Genomic DNA, 16530 nt, shown 5'->3' on the forward strand with positions numbered 1-16530 from the left:
CGCCGACTTTGACGTGTTTGCAAAGATGCAAGTGGTGGTGGTATAGTGGTATATTTATTATGTCAATCAATCTGTCCGTTTGTCTGTCAAAGACAGAAATAAAAATTGGCGAAAATCGGTATTGTAGCGACCTATCCGTAACAAATAAAAGTAGGAATAACTTTTGTTTGTTTGAGTTTGTTTATTAAGTCCACTTTATGCACAGAAATGCTAATCGGGACTGAACCTACAGGCGATCTGAACCCCTATACGCCTCCACCAGGTATCGAGCCAACGACAATTTCATTACAATGTGACGACACTATCACAACGCCATTGCGGAGGCCCCGAGTAAATTTTGTGTCTAAAATGCGAATAACATAATAATGTTAACAAAAAAACTTTAGCTATCTCGATTTACAAGAGACAAGAAAAATAAAAAGGAAATAATATTAAGTTGAACAGCATCTAAGCTTATAAGGATTGTATTTTACCGTACCATGAATAGATAGGTTGATTGAATTAATGTTTTAAGTCCACTTTATGCACAGAAAGGCTCATCAGGACTGGACCTACAGGTTAAAGTGATATCCGAACCACTGTGCCATGTGCCTCCTTCGGATATCGAACCCGGGACCCCTTGATTACAAGGCGACGACGTTACCACTACGCCATCTGGGAGGCATACGTTGCCATGAAGTACGTGCAGAAATGGTTTCCCACATACCTTCGATCTGTGACACAGTGACGATGATGTGATCAACAACAAGCTCTGGCTGCCTTACCCTACAAGGTCGCCTCAGATGCCGCCACCGATGATCGAAGCAGGAGTCGTTTGATTAGAGGCCGACACCGTTACCACTACGCTATCGAGGAGGTCCTATAATTCATCACATGCTCGTGACGAGCAACGAGGGGAAAACGTTACATATAAGTATTTATGTATTAAACCGTAGCCCACTTTTATCGTTTTATTTTAAAATAGCATAAAACCTAAAATCTGGACATTGTTAATTTTTAATAAAAGATAATATAGAATATAGAACTTGTACAAACTATATTTTGAATGGATTCAAGCAGTACTATCCTGAATTTAAGCTATGACATTTTCATATCGACTACTATAATTGATTTTTCTCGAAGTGCTTTTATTGACATAAACATTTGAAAACCAAGCCCTTGCACGTGTTCAGGTAGTGACAGAAATCGTTACACCTGCATGCGTGACATAACGCTTACTAAATAAGTAATGATGTGATTTTGAAAACATATTATCTTCAGCGAAGAATACAACATATATCGCGTGTTTTGACAATAACCATCTGCGTGACTATATTGACATAATTCGTTTGCGTTTTATGAAATAAAATTCGATAAGTGTATCGGAACAGAACCGTGACAATGTGACGCTGAGACAGTATTAACATAAACTCCAGTCTCCAAACACATCAGATTGTAAATTGGTAAGAAAGTTTAATTTGATTTGATTTGCAAGTAATAACACCATCTGTGTGTACGTCTTTGTCTTACATAGTAGTATGACGTCGAAGTTTATGGAGAAACACGCAAGTGTTTCCAAGCTGCAGTCCGCAAGCCGGTAGCGGGTCAGGTGTTTGCAGACATGAAAACAGAATCACTTGTAAGTTGAACATTGATGAAATGCAGATATTTTACGTTTCTCAAGCGAATAAATACATAGTGTTATTGAAAAATAATTTATGAATAAATGCATGAAAAATGTGGTTGTCCTCGTATGATTTCTAGAGGCATTTAGAATTTTCAGTCTTTATGACGATGAAAATCACGTTAGATTCCCAACCTCAACTCTTTAATTTGAAAATTACGTCATATTTATCACGTTTATTCTTGCCGTCTCGGTGTTAATTGAAGTTCCCGTGTTTGAATCCCGGCCGGGGCAAGAGGTGTTAGTTGTGAATAATGTCCCTTCATGAGTTTCATGTAATCACCCCTTATCCTCATTGTCGCAATTAACAAAAAGGACAGAAAAATTATGGTAAATAACAAAAATACTTCAATGCTTCAAAATTATATCTTTAGCTTTTCATAGCTTCAGTCCCTAAAGATGATAACATTAGCTCTTCAAAGCTGCAGTACCTGAATTTGATGTCGTCAGATCTGCAAAGCTTCAGTGTATGAGATGACACCATTAGCTCTCCGAAGCTACAATCCTTGAAACAGTTATCAACTTGGTTCCCTTCCAGCCCTTAATTAATCTCTCCAAAGTTTTAGCTCCTGCAAATGAGAATCACTTGGGCCTTTATTCAAGCTATTACATTTGTCATGTATGGCTTCTGTTCTTGATGAAAGCTTGACGAAAAGTATAATATTGACATGACCAGGTTTCTTCACACTGCCAGGTTCAGGACAGGCCTTGACTGTACCTGGCAAGTAGACTCGACTGGCAGAGCCTTGTCTCTGAAAGTGGGAAGTAGAATGCAGGCAGGTCCAATTTTCACTCGCACGTTTTCAGTTTTGTTCTATGTATCATAGAAGACCTGATTAAAACTCGATACAAACCTGAAGAATTCTATTACTTCGAGATTTATACAGACCTGATAAAACCTGATAGTGTGAAAAGGAGCTAAAAATTATGTTAGCTCTGAAGATGAGAACCATTTTAGCTCTTCAGATCTTCCAAATGTCTCGAGCAATTATTTGGAAGCTAACATCGGCAATTATCATAGTATGAAAATGGACAGTTTGTATCCATGTGACAGGTAGGCAACAAAGGCTAGAAATGTGTTTGTTGTCCTGTACTGGATGAATACTACAATTGAATAAATTCAATTTGATTATTTGAGCCATTGTTGTATAACCTTACACTTCTTTCCTTACCGAAATAAGAGACAAGTTTTTACATCCAAATTATTCAGAGAGAAAATTGTATTCATTATAATTCAAAGGTGTTTATTATTAATAAATAATAACAATTAAATTATAACCATTAAGATAGTTGAACTGCCGTAAGTTGAATGATTGAGTTTGTTTTAACCCTAGCTTACCCAAGGGGGTAAGCCTCTCAGGCCCACCATCTCTAGTTTTTCGATTTTTCGACTGTGAAAATTTTTACAAAAAATTGAAAGTAAATTACATTGTTCCCTAGGGTGTATCCAATACTTCTGTATTACTTTTGTTAGTAAAAACATATATGTAACAACGTGCATAGGAGCTAAATTTCACTTGCTGGACCTCTCAGGCACCCCCTTTTGGATGCGTTTTATTCGACACTCGTGGCAGTGACATTGCACAATTGGTTGGTAATGATGGTAATTCTTGATTCCCCCCAGTCCTTCTCAAGATATACTTACAAATATGAAAAGTTCTTCCTTACGTCAATAATGTAAAATTTTATCCTTAATTTATCTTCAAATATAAAAAAAATCTTTCTCATTTATTCTTATTTTAAAATTAAAGATAAAAATAAGTCGTGTTTTATGATATGCTACCTATACCCCGTACCAGCTAACTGTAGAGCAGGCGAAAGAGAACAAGTCTCTGCGCAAGTAGTGACGCGAGACGGCTCCACCAATGAACAGTGAGAGGAACGAGATTGCGTAATGTGCGACTGGAGTTACTCGCTTTCACTGGCTTTCACCACTCGATTTCCCTCCATCTTCTCTGCCGCTATGCGAGGCCCTGCTCCACAGTTAGCTGGGACAAGGTATAGAGTAAGTGCAGCTATAATTTCTTACAATATTTCCCCTTATTTCTTTAGCAGTCATACAGGACTTCACAACTCTCTTAACTGCTCCAGAAAATGGCAGTTCCTCATATTAAAGCACAGCATCACATGAATAATCCTACTCAAACTAACAAGTTCTGTTTCCAGTTTCAAGAATACTTGAAGGAATATTGCTTGAACACTTCAATTCATGGCTTTAGGTTCCTTGGTGTTTCAAGATCTAGTACTTTTGAGAGGTGAGTTGCTTAGATATTATGAAATGATAGGGAATATTTTGAAAGTAAAATAGAAAATACACATTTTATAATAGCCCATGTACTTGACTTAAGCTAAAGTGCATGAATTCAAATGCGAAAAGGAAAGTAGTTTCTCAGATAAGTATTTTGTGTGTACACTTTCTAGTGTCTGTTATCACTTGCTTTTAATAAAATAATGTTATTATGTTTCAAATTTCATTTTCTGTCAGTAACAGACGGTTTTCACTTTATCTGCTTCCCATCTTTGTTCCACTTGGAGACTTCACCCCTCTTTTTACATTTGACTCAACCTGTCAAAATGCAAAGTGTGTGCACATTTGCGTCGATGGTCGCTACTAATGCAGACAGATAGTATATTGTAATGAGAAGAAAATTTTGCAGGTGTCTAAACGTAGATAGCAGTTAAGTTAACTGAGGGTGTGTGCACTATATTCGATTTTATCTTGCAGTACTTGCGTCAATTCAAGTTGGAATCAAGTTCATTCTAAGTGTGCAACTTTTTCTGCAGGTGTACTTATGTTAATTTGCTTGATAATGGCCTGTCACAATTGTAGCCAGGCTCGTACCCAACGGGGGCAGGGGGCCGTGGCCCACCCCTCGAGCCATGAAAAAAAAATGAACGTATAAAAACCTACAAAAAGTACGTTGATGGTTTTTCAAATTTTGCATGAATTTCGAATTTGTCTTTGCACAAATGAATAGTTTTTTTCTGGACAGAGGCAGGCTCTAGAAGTCTGCAGTCTGCAATATTGGGCTATTTTAGTTCTATAACCATTGATGCAAGGCTATCAGACGTTCCGATTTAGTGGGAACAGTTCATTCCTTTTAATCCAAGTCCCGACCTTCTCGCCTCGGCTTGGTCACAAATGTTTCACATAATTAGAGTAGAGGGGAATTTTCTATACTCTTTACATTATGGGAGAAATGTTCCTCAATGATTGCAATACAAAACCAACCATTTAAGGGGCATTTGGGTCTTCACCCGCACCGCAAGCTCTGTGACCCCTTTCCGCCACCACTGAGCAGAAGGATAAAAAACTTTGTTTTCTTTCTCCAACTTCAGGGGTTTTCTGCAACTGATGTCCATTCTGCCACTCAATGACTTAGGGTTAATTAATATTATGTAAATAGGAGAATCCATTCACAGCAGAATCGTTGCTAGATTTTTGAGATAAAAAATTGTCTGAAGTACTTTTAACATATATTGTTATTGTCCAAAACACCAAAGACATTAAATACATTATTATTTACGAAATTCTGCCAATCGGAATTTGTTTTACTGCAACTTTTCTTCTTCTCTACTTGTAATCGTCTTGAACATAAATACACAGTGGTGTGACCGTACAACAGACAACTTTCACAGTGTGCAGAAGACATCAAGGCCAAAAAATTCGATGGTACGAGCCGTTGAAAATGGCACTCTCTATCCCACATGTATGCATCCCCATTTAATAGCTTCTTGGTTGCCACTGGCATTTATTTTTAATGTCGAATAAGATTCTAAAAGCGAAAATATACCATAGAAACAATATTATGCCAGCAGACGCACTGCCAGGGTGAAGTCACTTAGCCGTTCCCTTCAGATAATTTATTTACACGGTTCGCACTGACTCCAAAGTCCTGGACAACTGGAGGAGTCAGGGAAGCAAGACTAGGACCGAGGTCATTGGAAACAAATCATTTTTTAAAAAAATCTTTCAAAACCTGGAAAAGCCAGGGGAAATAAATAATTTTTGCTTGGCAGAATTTGTAACCGGAAACACGTATCGTTTTATCTTCCCAACGATATTCCATTTTGGGTAATATTGCTTATAAAAAGGTTCATTCATTTTATTTTTCATTTATTTTCAAAAATGTTCAACAAACGTGATTTATTTGATTAACTTACAAAGTTGAAGTGCAACCCTTATTTTTTAGCATGTTAAATCATTACACAGTTATGTAAAATACCTGGAAAAATCAGGGACTTTGCAAGATGGATGTGAATCCTCATCAACCCCATTATGCACACACGTAGTTCACCCCTATCATATATATATATTTTTCGCTCTCTGACAGAAACAAATGTCACTGTCAACTGCAAATATCTGTCACGTGGTTGCATACTTATAGCTTAGAAAATGCTGTTCTTCAACATTTCGTAATGAAATGAGCAAATTTCTCTACCCACCCTTTCCTATACACCCCCCCCACACACACATATATATACAGGGTGACTGGTAATTAGATGTATTCCCTGAAAGGGGTTAAAGTAGAGACAATTTGCAATAAATTTGACCATATGATACCCCGTCCGAAAATTAGTAGTTTTCGAGATAATCGAATTTCTTTTGTTTTTTTTAAAAATGACAATTTTCCACATAAAAACATGAATTGAGAAAAAACTGCGCAGTGTATGGAACTTATTTCAGCGTTTTCTGATAGCTAACGAATAAGTGGTTCGTTGAAAAAAAAAGTTTTACCCAAATAAGAATCACATGTAAGTAACGGGTGGGTCTAAATTTACAAGTGATGATAAAAAAATGCACTCTTAGTTTACTTGGCAACGTATTAATAACAAAAATGGTATGACACGATGCGTACAAATTACTTTAATTACTTCCTTGGGTCATCAGCTATCCAACAAGGTACAAATGTTGCTAACATTCACATTTGTGTACAAGAAATAATACTTCATTCATCTTCACGTGAATGGAATCAATGAACAATACAATTAAAGAACATTACACGTCTTGCTCAAAGCGGGCACCTCCGTTACGAATGCAGGCACGCAGGTTTTTACGGACATTTGGTCTCGTAACTCGTGATGTGATGGTGTCCTTGATGTGTTGACCAGCTATTAAGATCTTCTCCCTGAGCTCTTCTTGCGAGTTTACCGGTGTCTTGTCTTGTTCCATACACTGCGCAGTTTTTTCTCAATTCATGTTTTTATGTGGAAAAAATGTCATTTTTTAAAAAAACAAAAGAAATTCGATTTTCTCGAAAACTACTAATTTTCGGACGGGGTATCATATGGTCAAATTTATTGCAAATTGTCTCTACTTTAACCCCTTTCAGGGAATACATCTAATTACCAGTCACCCTGTATATATACAGTGTATAATGTGAGATAAAATTTATTTAAAATTCGTCCATGGGTCTGCCCCGCCTCAAAAAAATCCTGGGTACGGGCTGATTGTAGCAATCCGGGGGGAAGTCGGAAATTCTCACTCCCCACGTAGAATTGTATCCCCATCAAAAGAAACTTACTTTTATCCCTGCCATGGATGTTTTTATCCCCTATAGTTTATTTTACTGGCTTGTAACATATACAAATTTGCATACCAGCCCAAAATCTAACCTCTGAAGTGAAATTATAAATACGCCACCGAGTGGCATCCCCCCCCCCCCCGAAGCAAAAAGCTTAATTCGCTCAGTGCTTGTACACATTGCGGACTCCAGATGGTACGTACTTTTTCATAAAGATGTCCCTCTGTATAAAACTGCACCATTTTTATTATTAAGCAGTAGGGGGGATTGGGTGCTAAAACTGGTGGGGGAGGACATTTGATTTTCTCTTGGCAGACAAGGTTTAGCATCAGGCCCGTAGCTAGAGAGGGGCAGAGAGCTTGCTTTGCCCCCCTGTGAAATATACAGAACACATTCCTACCTGGAATTCTCACTAAACTTTACAATTATATCATGTGTTACTCTAGCAACAAAACAAACACACTTATTGATTTTGTGATTTATTAGGGTGTATGGGATTCCGTATAATGTCGTATCAGGATTGGGGTGAAGGAAATTCCCTTCCAGATTCAGACTTCATGAAATGATTTTGCAATTTTCAGTATCTAGAACAGTTGTGACATTTTGAGTAGTCTTATATTGAAGGTGCCTAATGCGTGCGGATGTTTTTCTTGGATGCAGGGACGGCGACAGGGGTGGGCACGGGTGGGCAAGCGCCCACCCAAAAATTCCTGTGCCCACCCGATTGCCCACCCAATCAAATTCAATAAGTACATATACTTGGAGATAGCTATATGAATGTTTCGATATTTTACTTGTGAATATTATCTATGCTAGAAATGTTCACATATTATCAACCTATAAAAAGCCAATTTTGTCATTAGAAAGTGAAAGTAATTACTAGAGCTATTGAAACAAAAACTGTGATCAAATGAATACTTCCATGATTAAAAGCAGCTAGTAGGCGTAGGAGGCTCAACAGTATGCAGGGTTTGATCAAGATTAGATCAGAATTTAGGTTGAACTTGAGGACTGAAGCTCAGAGCCTCCACATACGTATATAAATCGCAGCCTGGGTATGGTTAAAATAATCTCCAAGTAAACAAATAAAAACATCATCTTAGATTTACTTCCAACGGCAACACTATTGTTTATTCCGACTTATAAATTATTAGAATAATTTAATCAAGAAGACTTAGATGGGCAGGCCATGTGACACGAATGGCAGAGGAAAGAATAGTTTACAGGATTCTTGTTGGGAAAAATGATGGTATGAGACCAGTGGGAAGGCCAAGACAAGGATGGAGGGATAACGTTGAGATGGACCTAAAAGCAATCGGCAAGGATGGGAAAGATTAGATTAATCTTGCCCCGACAGATTGAAGGCTTGTGTTGCTGGAGCCATAAACCTTTGGGTTTAAGTATGCTAGAGAGTGTAATATAGTTTTAATTAGCTCTGCATTGAAATTCCAGAAGTGTCCCTTTTTATTTCATTACACTCTTTATGTACCTGTTATCTTCAAATATCAATATGGTATGCGAAATATCAACTTTATATTCATTCTACTAATAAGAAGGAATCACAATAATCACTACAATACTGAAGTGAATAAATTTTAATAAACCAGTTATGTATGGAAAAAGCTACAGAATTATTCAATTATCTACTAATGAGTGGCTTATCCTATTTAGAAATCCTCGTCCCACATAAATTTTGCCACATTAATCAACCGAAAATATCAACAGAAACTACATGCAGCTAAAGTAAACAAAAAAAGTTATGTCACGAAGTATCCAGAAGACGATTTTGTTAGTTTGTTTTTAAGCCCACTTTTATGCTCAGATAGGCTAATCGGGACTAAACCTACAGTTCAACGTGTAGTCCGAACCAGTGTGCATTGTGCTTCCACCAGAGGAGGGGGAGTCGAACACAGGATCTCTTCATTATAATGCGACAGCGTTATGCCATTGGGGAAAAATATACAGAAAGAACTCGCACCAAACGTGGCATTTTATCACCACAGAAGATGCGTCCATTTTAAGAGGGTGATTGCCTGAGACAAATATTTGAGACTTTCGGAAAACAACGTCATTGTTCACGGAATTAGCTGCTTGATCCACTAATGAAACGCTGTGCAATTGAAACTACCACCTCAACTTTCTAAGAGGTATGAGCTAATGAAACTCCATTTTTGAAAGAGTAAGTTGTGGTTGATTTGTTTTATTCAAAGTCATTTTTCTGCTAATTTTGATAATGACGACGATAAGGTTCATTGGTAATTAGATGAAAGTAACGAAGGGGCGAAAACAAACACATGCTGACACTCAAAATACAAACCATCATAAATTATTACTTTGACAGTGGTTCCAAGTGCTAGGGACTCGTTGCCCTGAAAGAATAAAGTTTCCAGGGTATGCTGCACAGGGTAGAGGTTGACATTCTAGTGTGTTTGAAATGGTCACACCATACAACCCAAGTCATCTATGAAAAATAGATGAATTATTACTGGCACGGTGATCAACTTCGATGAATTCCTTGTGTCCTAAATAATTTTGTCACCTCAAGAAATATGTTCATGTAACCATACGTGTATTGCTTCTCCCGCATTAGTAACCTGACAGTTGAGAAAACGAATAGCAACTTAGCTAATAATCTCTTCAATTCTGAACAAATTTTTCAATCTTACTTGTTTATTACTTATGAGTGATATTTTGTCAAAATAGCCTTTCATTAGCCTAGGAATACTTCATGGAAGATGAACAAAAATTTGTTTTCGTGTGCGTTTTAAATCATTCCTAATAAGACGTTCATTTTAATACAAAAATACAGTGGCGGCGATTAGGAGGAGCGGGAAGGGGGGATGCAGTTCCCCCGCCACATTTTGCAACTTTTTGCCCCCGCACTATGGCCTCTTTATGCTAAACCTTTTCTACCAAGAAAAAGTATATTGTCCTTGCCCCTCAAATGTTGGCACCCAATCGCTGCTACTACAAACATTCAGATAGATTTGTCAGTTCTACAAACCTTATAAACTAAGAAAAGTGACCCCCAAGGAGTAAGAAAACTCTTTCAGTCAAAAACTCATACGATGAAAATACTATGCTCAGGAACATGTATTTAAATTACGAGAAACTTCACGATCGTCTACCATCGCACTTTCTATCATTGTCGCCGAATACATAAAATCAAGTATGTGCCTTGTATTTGCAACACAAGCTTAAACTAAACCTAATTCACATTTATTTCACTGTATTAACATGCATGAAAGAATGTGATTAGAATGTATGGCTGGGATATGGCTGCTCGTGGGTAAACACTTCCTTGAAATAATTGTGTCCATTCAGAGACAAAGCGAGAGGAAATGAAACAAGATGCGAGAATAGATTAGAAAAGATAAAGAGGAAAACAAGAAAAGGAAAGGGAAAAGAAGCAAGAGGAAAATCGGGAGTGTAAGAGAGAGAGGGGGATACATAGTATTACATACACATATATACTATATATGATCTTACATTTATACTGCCCACCCTAATCTATCTATAAGGAGCTTCTGCCCACCCGGTCGAATATTTCTGGCGCCGCCCCTGCTTGGATGTGTTGCTATGAAGTTTGAACTGCTTAAATTTTTGTTTCCCAAGTCCACCTTTTGGTAATAGTGATTCATGTGGTAGGGAGAGGGAGTGGATATTTGATTTTTGTTACTTAGCGTTGCTTTTCTGCTACTTCTAGCTAATCGCGACAATGAGTGATGACGTGAAATTGAAGAAGAGACACTCATAAACAGTGTCGCAACCACAGGGGGGCAAGGAGCATTGTACCCCCCCCCCATACCCGACCTTGGACGGAAGTCCATTCTAGGGGAACCAAACATTGAATTAAAAAAACAAGACTAGGAGAATCTAAGAATAGCAGGGCATTTCGATACTCATGATGGAATTAGTTTTTACGTGTCCTTGCATTTTTCTTCCAGACGGTCAAGGGCACTTGCAAGGGGCACAGAGGGGCAATTGCGCCCCCTTGATTTCAAATTTTATACAAATAAAATAGATTTCATAAAATGTCCTTGCTCGCTTCGCTCGCAATATCTGCTATTCTTATAGTCCAAGTTCAGAGCCATAGCTATGGGGTGGCCCTGGGAGCCAAACGATCTATATGGAAAAAAATGTTAAAGAGAATGCCATGGTGCCTCGTAAAATTATTTACGCCCTATTAAAACAAGTTCCTTCTCTAAGAAACTTAATATGAAATATTAATGATGACACTGTAATCCAAGAAGTCATTGATCGATCAAGGGATTCCTATTTGTTTGTCAGGCGTCAAAACATGTATTTCAACTGTAATATAATACAATTCACACAATATTTTGCAAAATGATTAACGTAACTAGTAGGCAACCATTGTCTGTAGTGATGCAAGAGTCTCCCCTTTGAAGGAAATTGAGTTCGTGGTGGACTAAGGGACCCATGTTTTATTGTTTTAGCAAGTACAAAAAAATGTATTACAAATTTTTACACAATTCATCAAAGTGTAGATAATATAGTAACCATTATTATTTAATTAATTCGATTTTTCTGTGTAACACAACACAATTGTGTTGTTGGATTCTCAATGGATTCCTTTGTGCATAAATATCTTGCATACTGGAAACTAGAGGGAATCATTATGAAGCATGATTTATAAAGGGCTCCACCGTATCCTGATGCCGAGTGATTATCACATCGCGCTGCGACGCCAAGGGTACCGGGTTCGAATCCTGCTCGGGCTTGGTTGTTTGTGAATGTCCATTCATTAATTTCATCACTCATCCCCATTTTCGCAAATTAGCCAAGAGGCACAAAACGCGAAGTAAAACAAACTAAATCAATCATTATAAAGGGCTCCTTCAATCAGTTCTGCAGAGAGACCCAAAGCTGTTGACAGTGACGGATTAAGCTGCTATTGATGCTGTAGCATGAGGGCCATTCCTGAAATAGGCCCAGATAAAAACAGACGAGAATTTTCCGAAAGCTGAACAGTTTTCTTTTGCTATATTATTGGATTGATTTGGTGTTTTAAGTCCACCAGGAATCGAACCCGGGACCCCTTGATTACAAGACGGCGTTTTGCTATATTAACCTGAAAATAAATTTTAGAATGAAATTTGGAGCCCCAATTTCGGACGCCTAGACACAGTGTTACTTATTATACAGTTACTATTATTCTTTGCGCATCAGGCCCAATTTCGTCTTAATCCGGCTCTGTAAATATCAAGTAGATACAGTCCCTATTAGCCTATTTATATTATACTTTATATTCTATGGAAATCTGGAAAGGTCATTATCGAAATATTGCTATTTGATGTTGCTCGAAGTTTTTTTTTTTTTGTTCGTTGCAGTTTCTATATATCAACCCTTTTCTGTTACTTACCTCTTTTGGGGGAAGGGGCAAGTGCCTCTGTATACCCTGCTATATCTACCAATGCGACACAACATATTAAAAATTTGCCCCCTCTAGGATTGACTTCGCCCCCCCCCTACAAAGAATTCCTGGCTACGGGCCTGTTTAGCATTAAGAGGCAAAAAGTGGGGGCAACTGCCACCTCACACCCCCACTGTTAATAAGGAATATGAATTGAGTTGCAAGCAGAACTTCTTCCTTATGTTTACGCCTGCAATGAAGATAGATATACACTCACCTCACTTAGTACTGCGGCAGATTATTTCTTTATGCAGCATAAAACACACCTTATTACTAACTTCGTTGACTGTACTGCCATGTGCTTGTGGGTTGAAATAATGTGCAACAGTCTAGGACTTCACATTAAATGACGATTTTTTCACATCCAAATCATCGAGATAATAAAAATGTCCATCCTGCACACCATCCTCAAGAGATTATTTGCAAGGGTTCTGTAAATTTCTGCAAATTTGTATGTAGTTTTTTTAAAACGCACATTTTAAGTGTTATTTACTCAAATTTTACCATTTTAGCGAAGTTAATCCGCCTCTACTAAAAAAATATGATCTTTTTTGTGATTGACCTATTTACACTATTCTCTTTAAAACAAAATAGTAGGTTTCACCATGATCGGGCTAATATGGGTAGTGTCTGCTGCCACGTTCTTTTTCTGCTGTAACCTCAAAAGAGACATGCGCGTGGCAGCAGACTCTGTTTTTGTTTTAACTTAACCTAACCTAACCTAACCTAAAAAGAAAGGTTCTAAATTACCTGTACGTTCATTCCCCTAATCATAAACTTGCATTTTTCTCATCTTTTATCTGTTCTTAATATTTGTAACATCCTCTTAGCAGACGAATTACGTGGCAGGAGCAAATTTGACGCTTATTCTTAAGCCCCTATCACACGGAACTGGATTTCTAGTTGGAATGCCCTAGTTGGCGATGAACTGACTTTCTGGCTAGTAATCATGGCCGCCTGGCTGACTGCTTGACTGGTTTTGAGGAATAGGACATGTTCTAATTGCTACTAACTTCTTCGACTAGATTCTGTAGAACTGCCAATCAGAGCAAAGTTTGGCCATGTGAAGATATTCTGTGAGTTTGTAAAGTAGCCTTTTTTTGTCTGTGGCTTCCGAGTGCATACAACACGAAAGGCATGTTTACAATTGAAAAAGCTAAAATATTCTTCCATACGTGTATAGTAAACGTTGTAAAGTATGTATTTTATCAGCGCCGTTCTTCTCTACCTAAAACCATTTAATGCGATGCGATATTCCTCTCGGTTGGATAGTTATCGTATTTTAAAAGTGTGAAGTGATACGTTGTTTACATCTCGCGCGGCCGCCATTATGGGAACGAAAGACTATCGACAAGTACGGTATAACAAGTACCGTGTGAGGCGAAAACTAGCAAATGGGTAGCCAGTCCAGCGTCAACTAGAGCATTCCAACTAGAAATCAAGTTCCGTGTGATAGGGGCTTTATTGTTGACACGCGCGTGGCAGCAGACTCGGCCATAAATATGTTAACGACTCATTTACTCATTTGTCATGTAGAATTGCTCATTAATGAAACAACAATAAATGCGCACACTTTATTTTTCTCTTTTGTTTTGCGATGCGATGGCGGCGGGATGACAAGTATTACAAAATGTTTAGTATGGTTTCTTTCTTGGGTTTACCAAGCCAAGAAAACAAATTAGAGAAGAAGTTAGAGACATCAGCACTAAGGTAAGTAAATAATTAATCAGTTCATAATTAATTATTAAAACAGGCACAAAACAATTCAGTTAAGTGCGCCAAATCAATCAATCAACATGTGAGGTACCAAAGAATATGGTATATACAGTATGTCCGTAAAGTCATGGTGGGGTTTCAGAGTCCTATAATATCTAAACGAAACAAAAACAAAGGATGATTATTACATTATTATGATTGGTGTCTAGTACAATAACCACTTTAAGCCTCACATGAAAATCAGCCTGAACTCTGCATCGGAGATGACTGTAAACTAAGAATTATTGCTCGCTGCAAAGTGAGGACACTTGTGTTAGTTAGGAGCGATTTTACAATACCGGGAATTTCTCCATTTTGTTTGAAATTCGGCATAAGTAGTGTAAAAGTATATATTATAAACCCGAGAAATGATGAGCCCCCCTCAGGCAGATTTGGCTACACTTAAAACTAGCTCAAGATGTGCATATGAGCTTATTGCTCAAGTGTGGTACTCTGTCTAACCCAAGATTTTTGTAAAAATGCCCTCGGGAATTTCCCGTGAAATGATGAGCCCCCTCAGATTGATTTGCCTACACTTACAAAAGCCACATCTGTGAGATTGTTGTCCATAAGCTTGTTAAAAATATGCCCTTCTTGATATTGTTTTTGCTACACTTAAAACTAAGCCAAAGAGCTACCCACCCACACCCACCCACGCCCACACATATTTACTTCCGGTCCACTTCCGGTCCACTTCCGGTTTACTTCCGGTCCACTTCCGGTTTACTTCCGATTTAAGTTCAATTGGACACCAGGCCCAACTTGCATATCTAGTACTAAGACAATGTAATATGCAGAGGCCTTCTAGAATTGCTCTGTGACTCTCTCATTTCTTACATCATAAACATATGATTTTTCACCTATAAGAATAACACTACATATGGTGTCATCAGGGAGTGTATCATGGAATTCACAGATAATTTTAATGTTTGTCCTGTCATTAACCACAACTTGTAACCACAACTAGTTTCCTTTTTGAGGTGTTGATGACAAACATGGGTCTCTGTGCTTTGAATTCATCTGGTGTGTAATACATGTCAGTATTGCCAGTAGTGACCCTTTTGTATGCTGTAAATGCTTCATATAATTTGAGGAAATCATCCTTGGACATGTTTAAATTATAATTTTCTCTAGGAAACACCTCATTTCTGCCATTTTTAAGATATATGTTCTTGATGTTGCAGTTATCAAATTTACTTGATTTTTTTTCCTGATTATTGTGTCTTCCAGTTTGAAACAGTACCACCACAAAATCTGGCATGTCATATTGTATACTGGAGAATGAATTTGTAGCATCAAACTCATAATAGCTACCAGTGGCAGGCTTCTGCACACATTGATATGTATAAAATTGTAAAGGCACCTGTGGATTTTTTAGGATATCTGCTTTGTATTTAAGAGCACAACTGGCTTCATATTCAACAACTGGAATTCTTAGCTCCATAATCTGAATAAGACATTTGCCCTCATCAGGTAGGGTATTAGGCAGAGCTGCCCCAGTAGAGTTTAATCTACTGTACCTCATCAAAGCATTATTATCATTGGCAGCTCTTCTAAATGTAATTCTTAAACCACCCTTCCACATAATATATTTGTAATCTGAGAAGAATCCAGGCAACAGGCGCATGGGGAACAGCACTGTGTGGCTTTTAGATATAATTTTATCACCAGCCTCAAATCCACCTATTTTGTAGTAAGAAGCCTCGGTTTTGGATAATTTTAGTGTGGCCAAAGCTGTAGAGGTAATGCCAGGGTAATCTACTCTGTTTATAACAACACCATGTTTTCTGATCTCAATTTCAGAGAACAGATGTGGCACAAAATTGTCTACCAATCTTATATTTGAATTTGCCGGATAATCTGTACCATCGAGCTTTACAACATCAAATTTAATATATAGATCTGCTCTGTGGGGGTGTATAAAGCCATCTCCTACATCAAGATCAACCTCAATCTCTGTGTTGGGTTGATTTAAATTTGCAAAGGTCCTCCTGTTTGGGGGGAATGATTGTAGCTCATAAATCTCAATATTTTCCATTTTTTTTATGTATTTTTATTTAAATATTAATTTCTATGATTACAGTTGTTGTGGCTCCAGCAAAATCAACTAATTCTTCTTTTTCATTAGTGACCATCAATTCAATGTAGTCTAT

At 37.7% G+C, this 16530-nt stretch overlaps 1 protein-coding gene across 1 annotated transcript in view; it reads left to right on the forward strand.

Annotated features, from left to right (window-relative positions):
* The first annotated feature begins 1381 nt into the window (after window positions 1-1381).
* The window catches only part of LOC145990140 (sodium channel protein Nach-like), a 123879-nt gene continuing 108730 nt past the window's right edge, over window positions 1382-16530 (forward strand). The window contains exons 1-2 of the mRNA XM_083125803.1: window positions 1382-1442; window positions 3716-3918. Coding sequence (XP_082981929.1) covers window positions 3758-3918 — 161 coding nt within the window. The 5' untranslated portion in view covers window positions 1382-1442; window positions 3716-3757. The remainder of the gene's footprint in view (window positions 1443-3715; window positions 3919-16530) is intronic.

Source organism: Lepisma saccharinum, chromosome 7 (assembly GCF_977018435.1).
Source record: "Lepisma saccharinum chromosome 7, izLepSacc3.1, whole genome shotgun sequence".
Taxonomy (NCBI): domain Eukaryota; kingdom Metazoa; phylum Arthropoda; class Insecta; order Zygentoma; family Lepismatidae; genus Lepisma; species Lepisma saccharinum.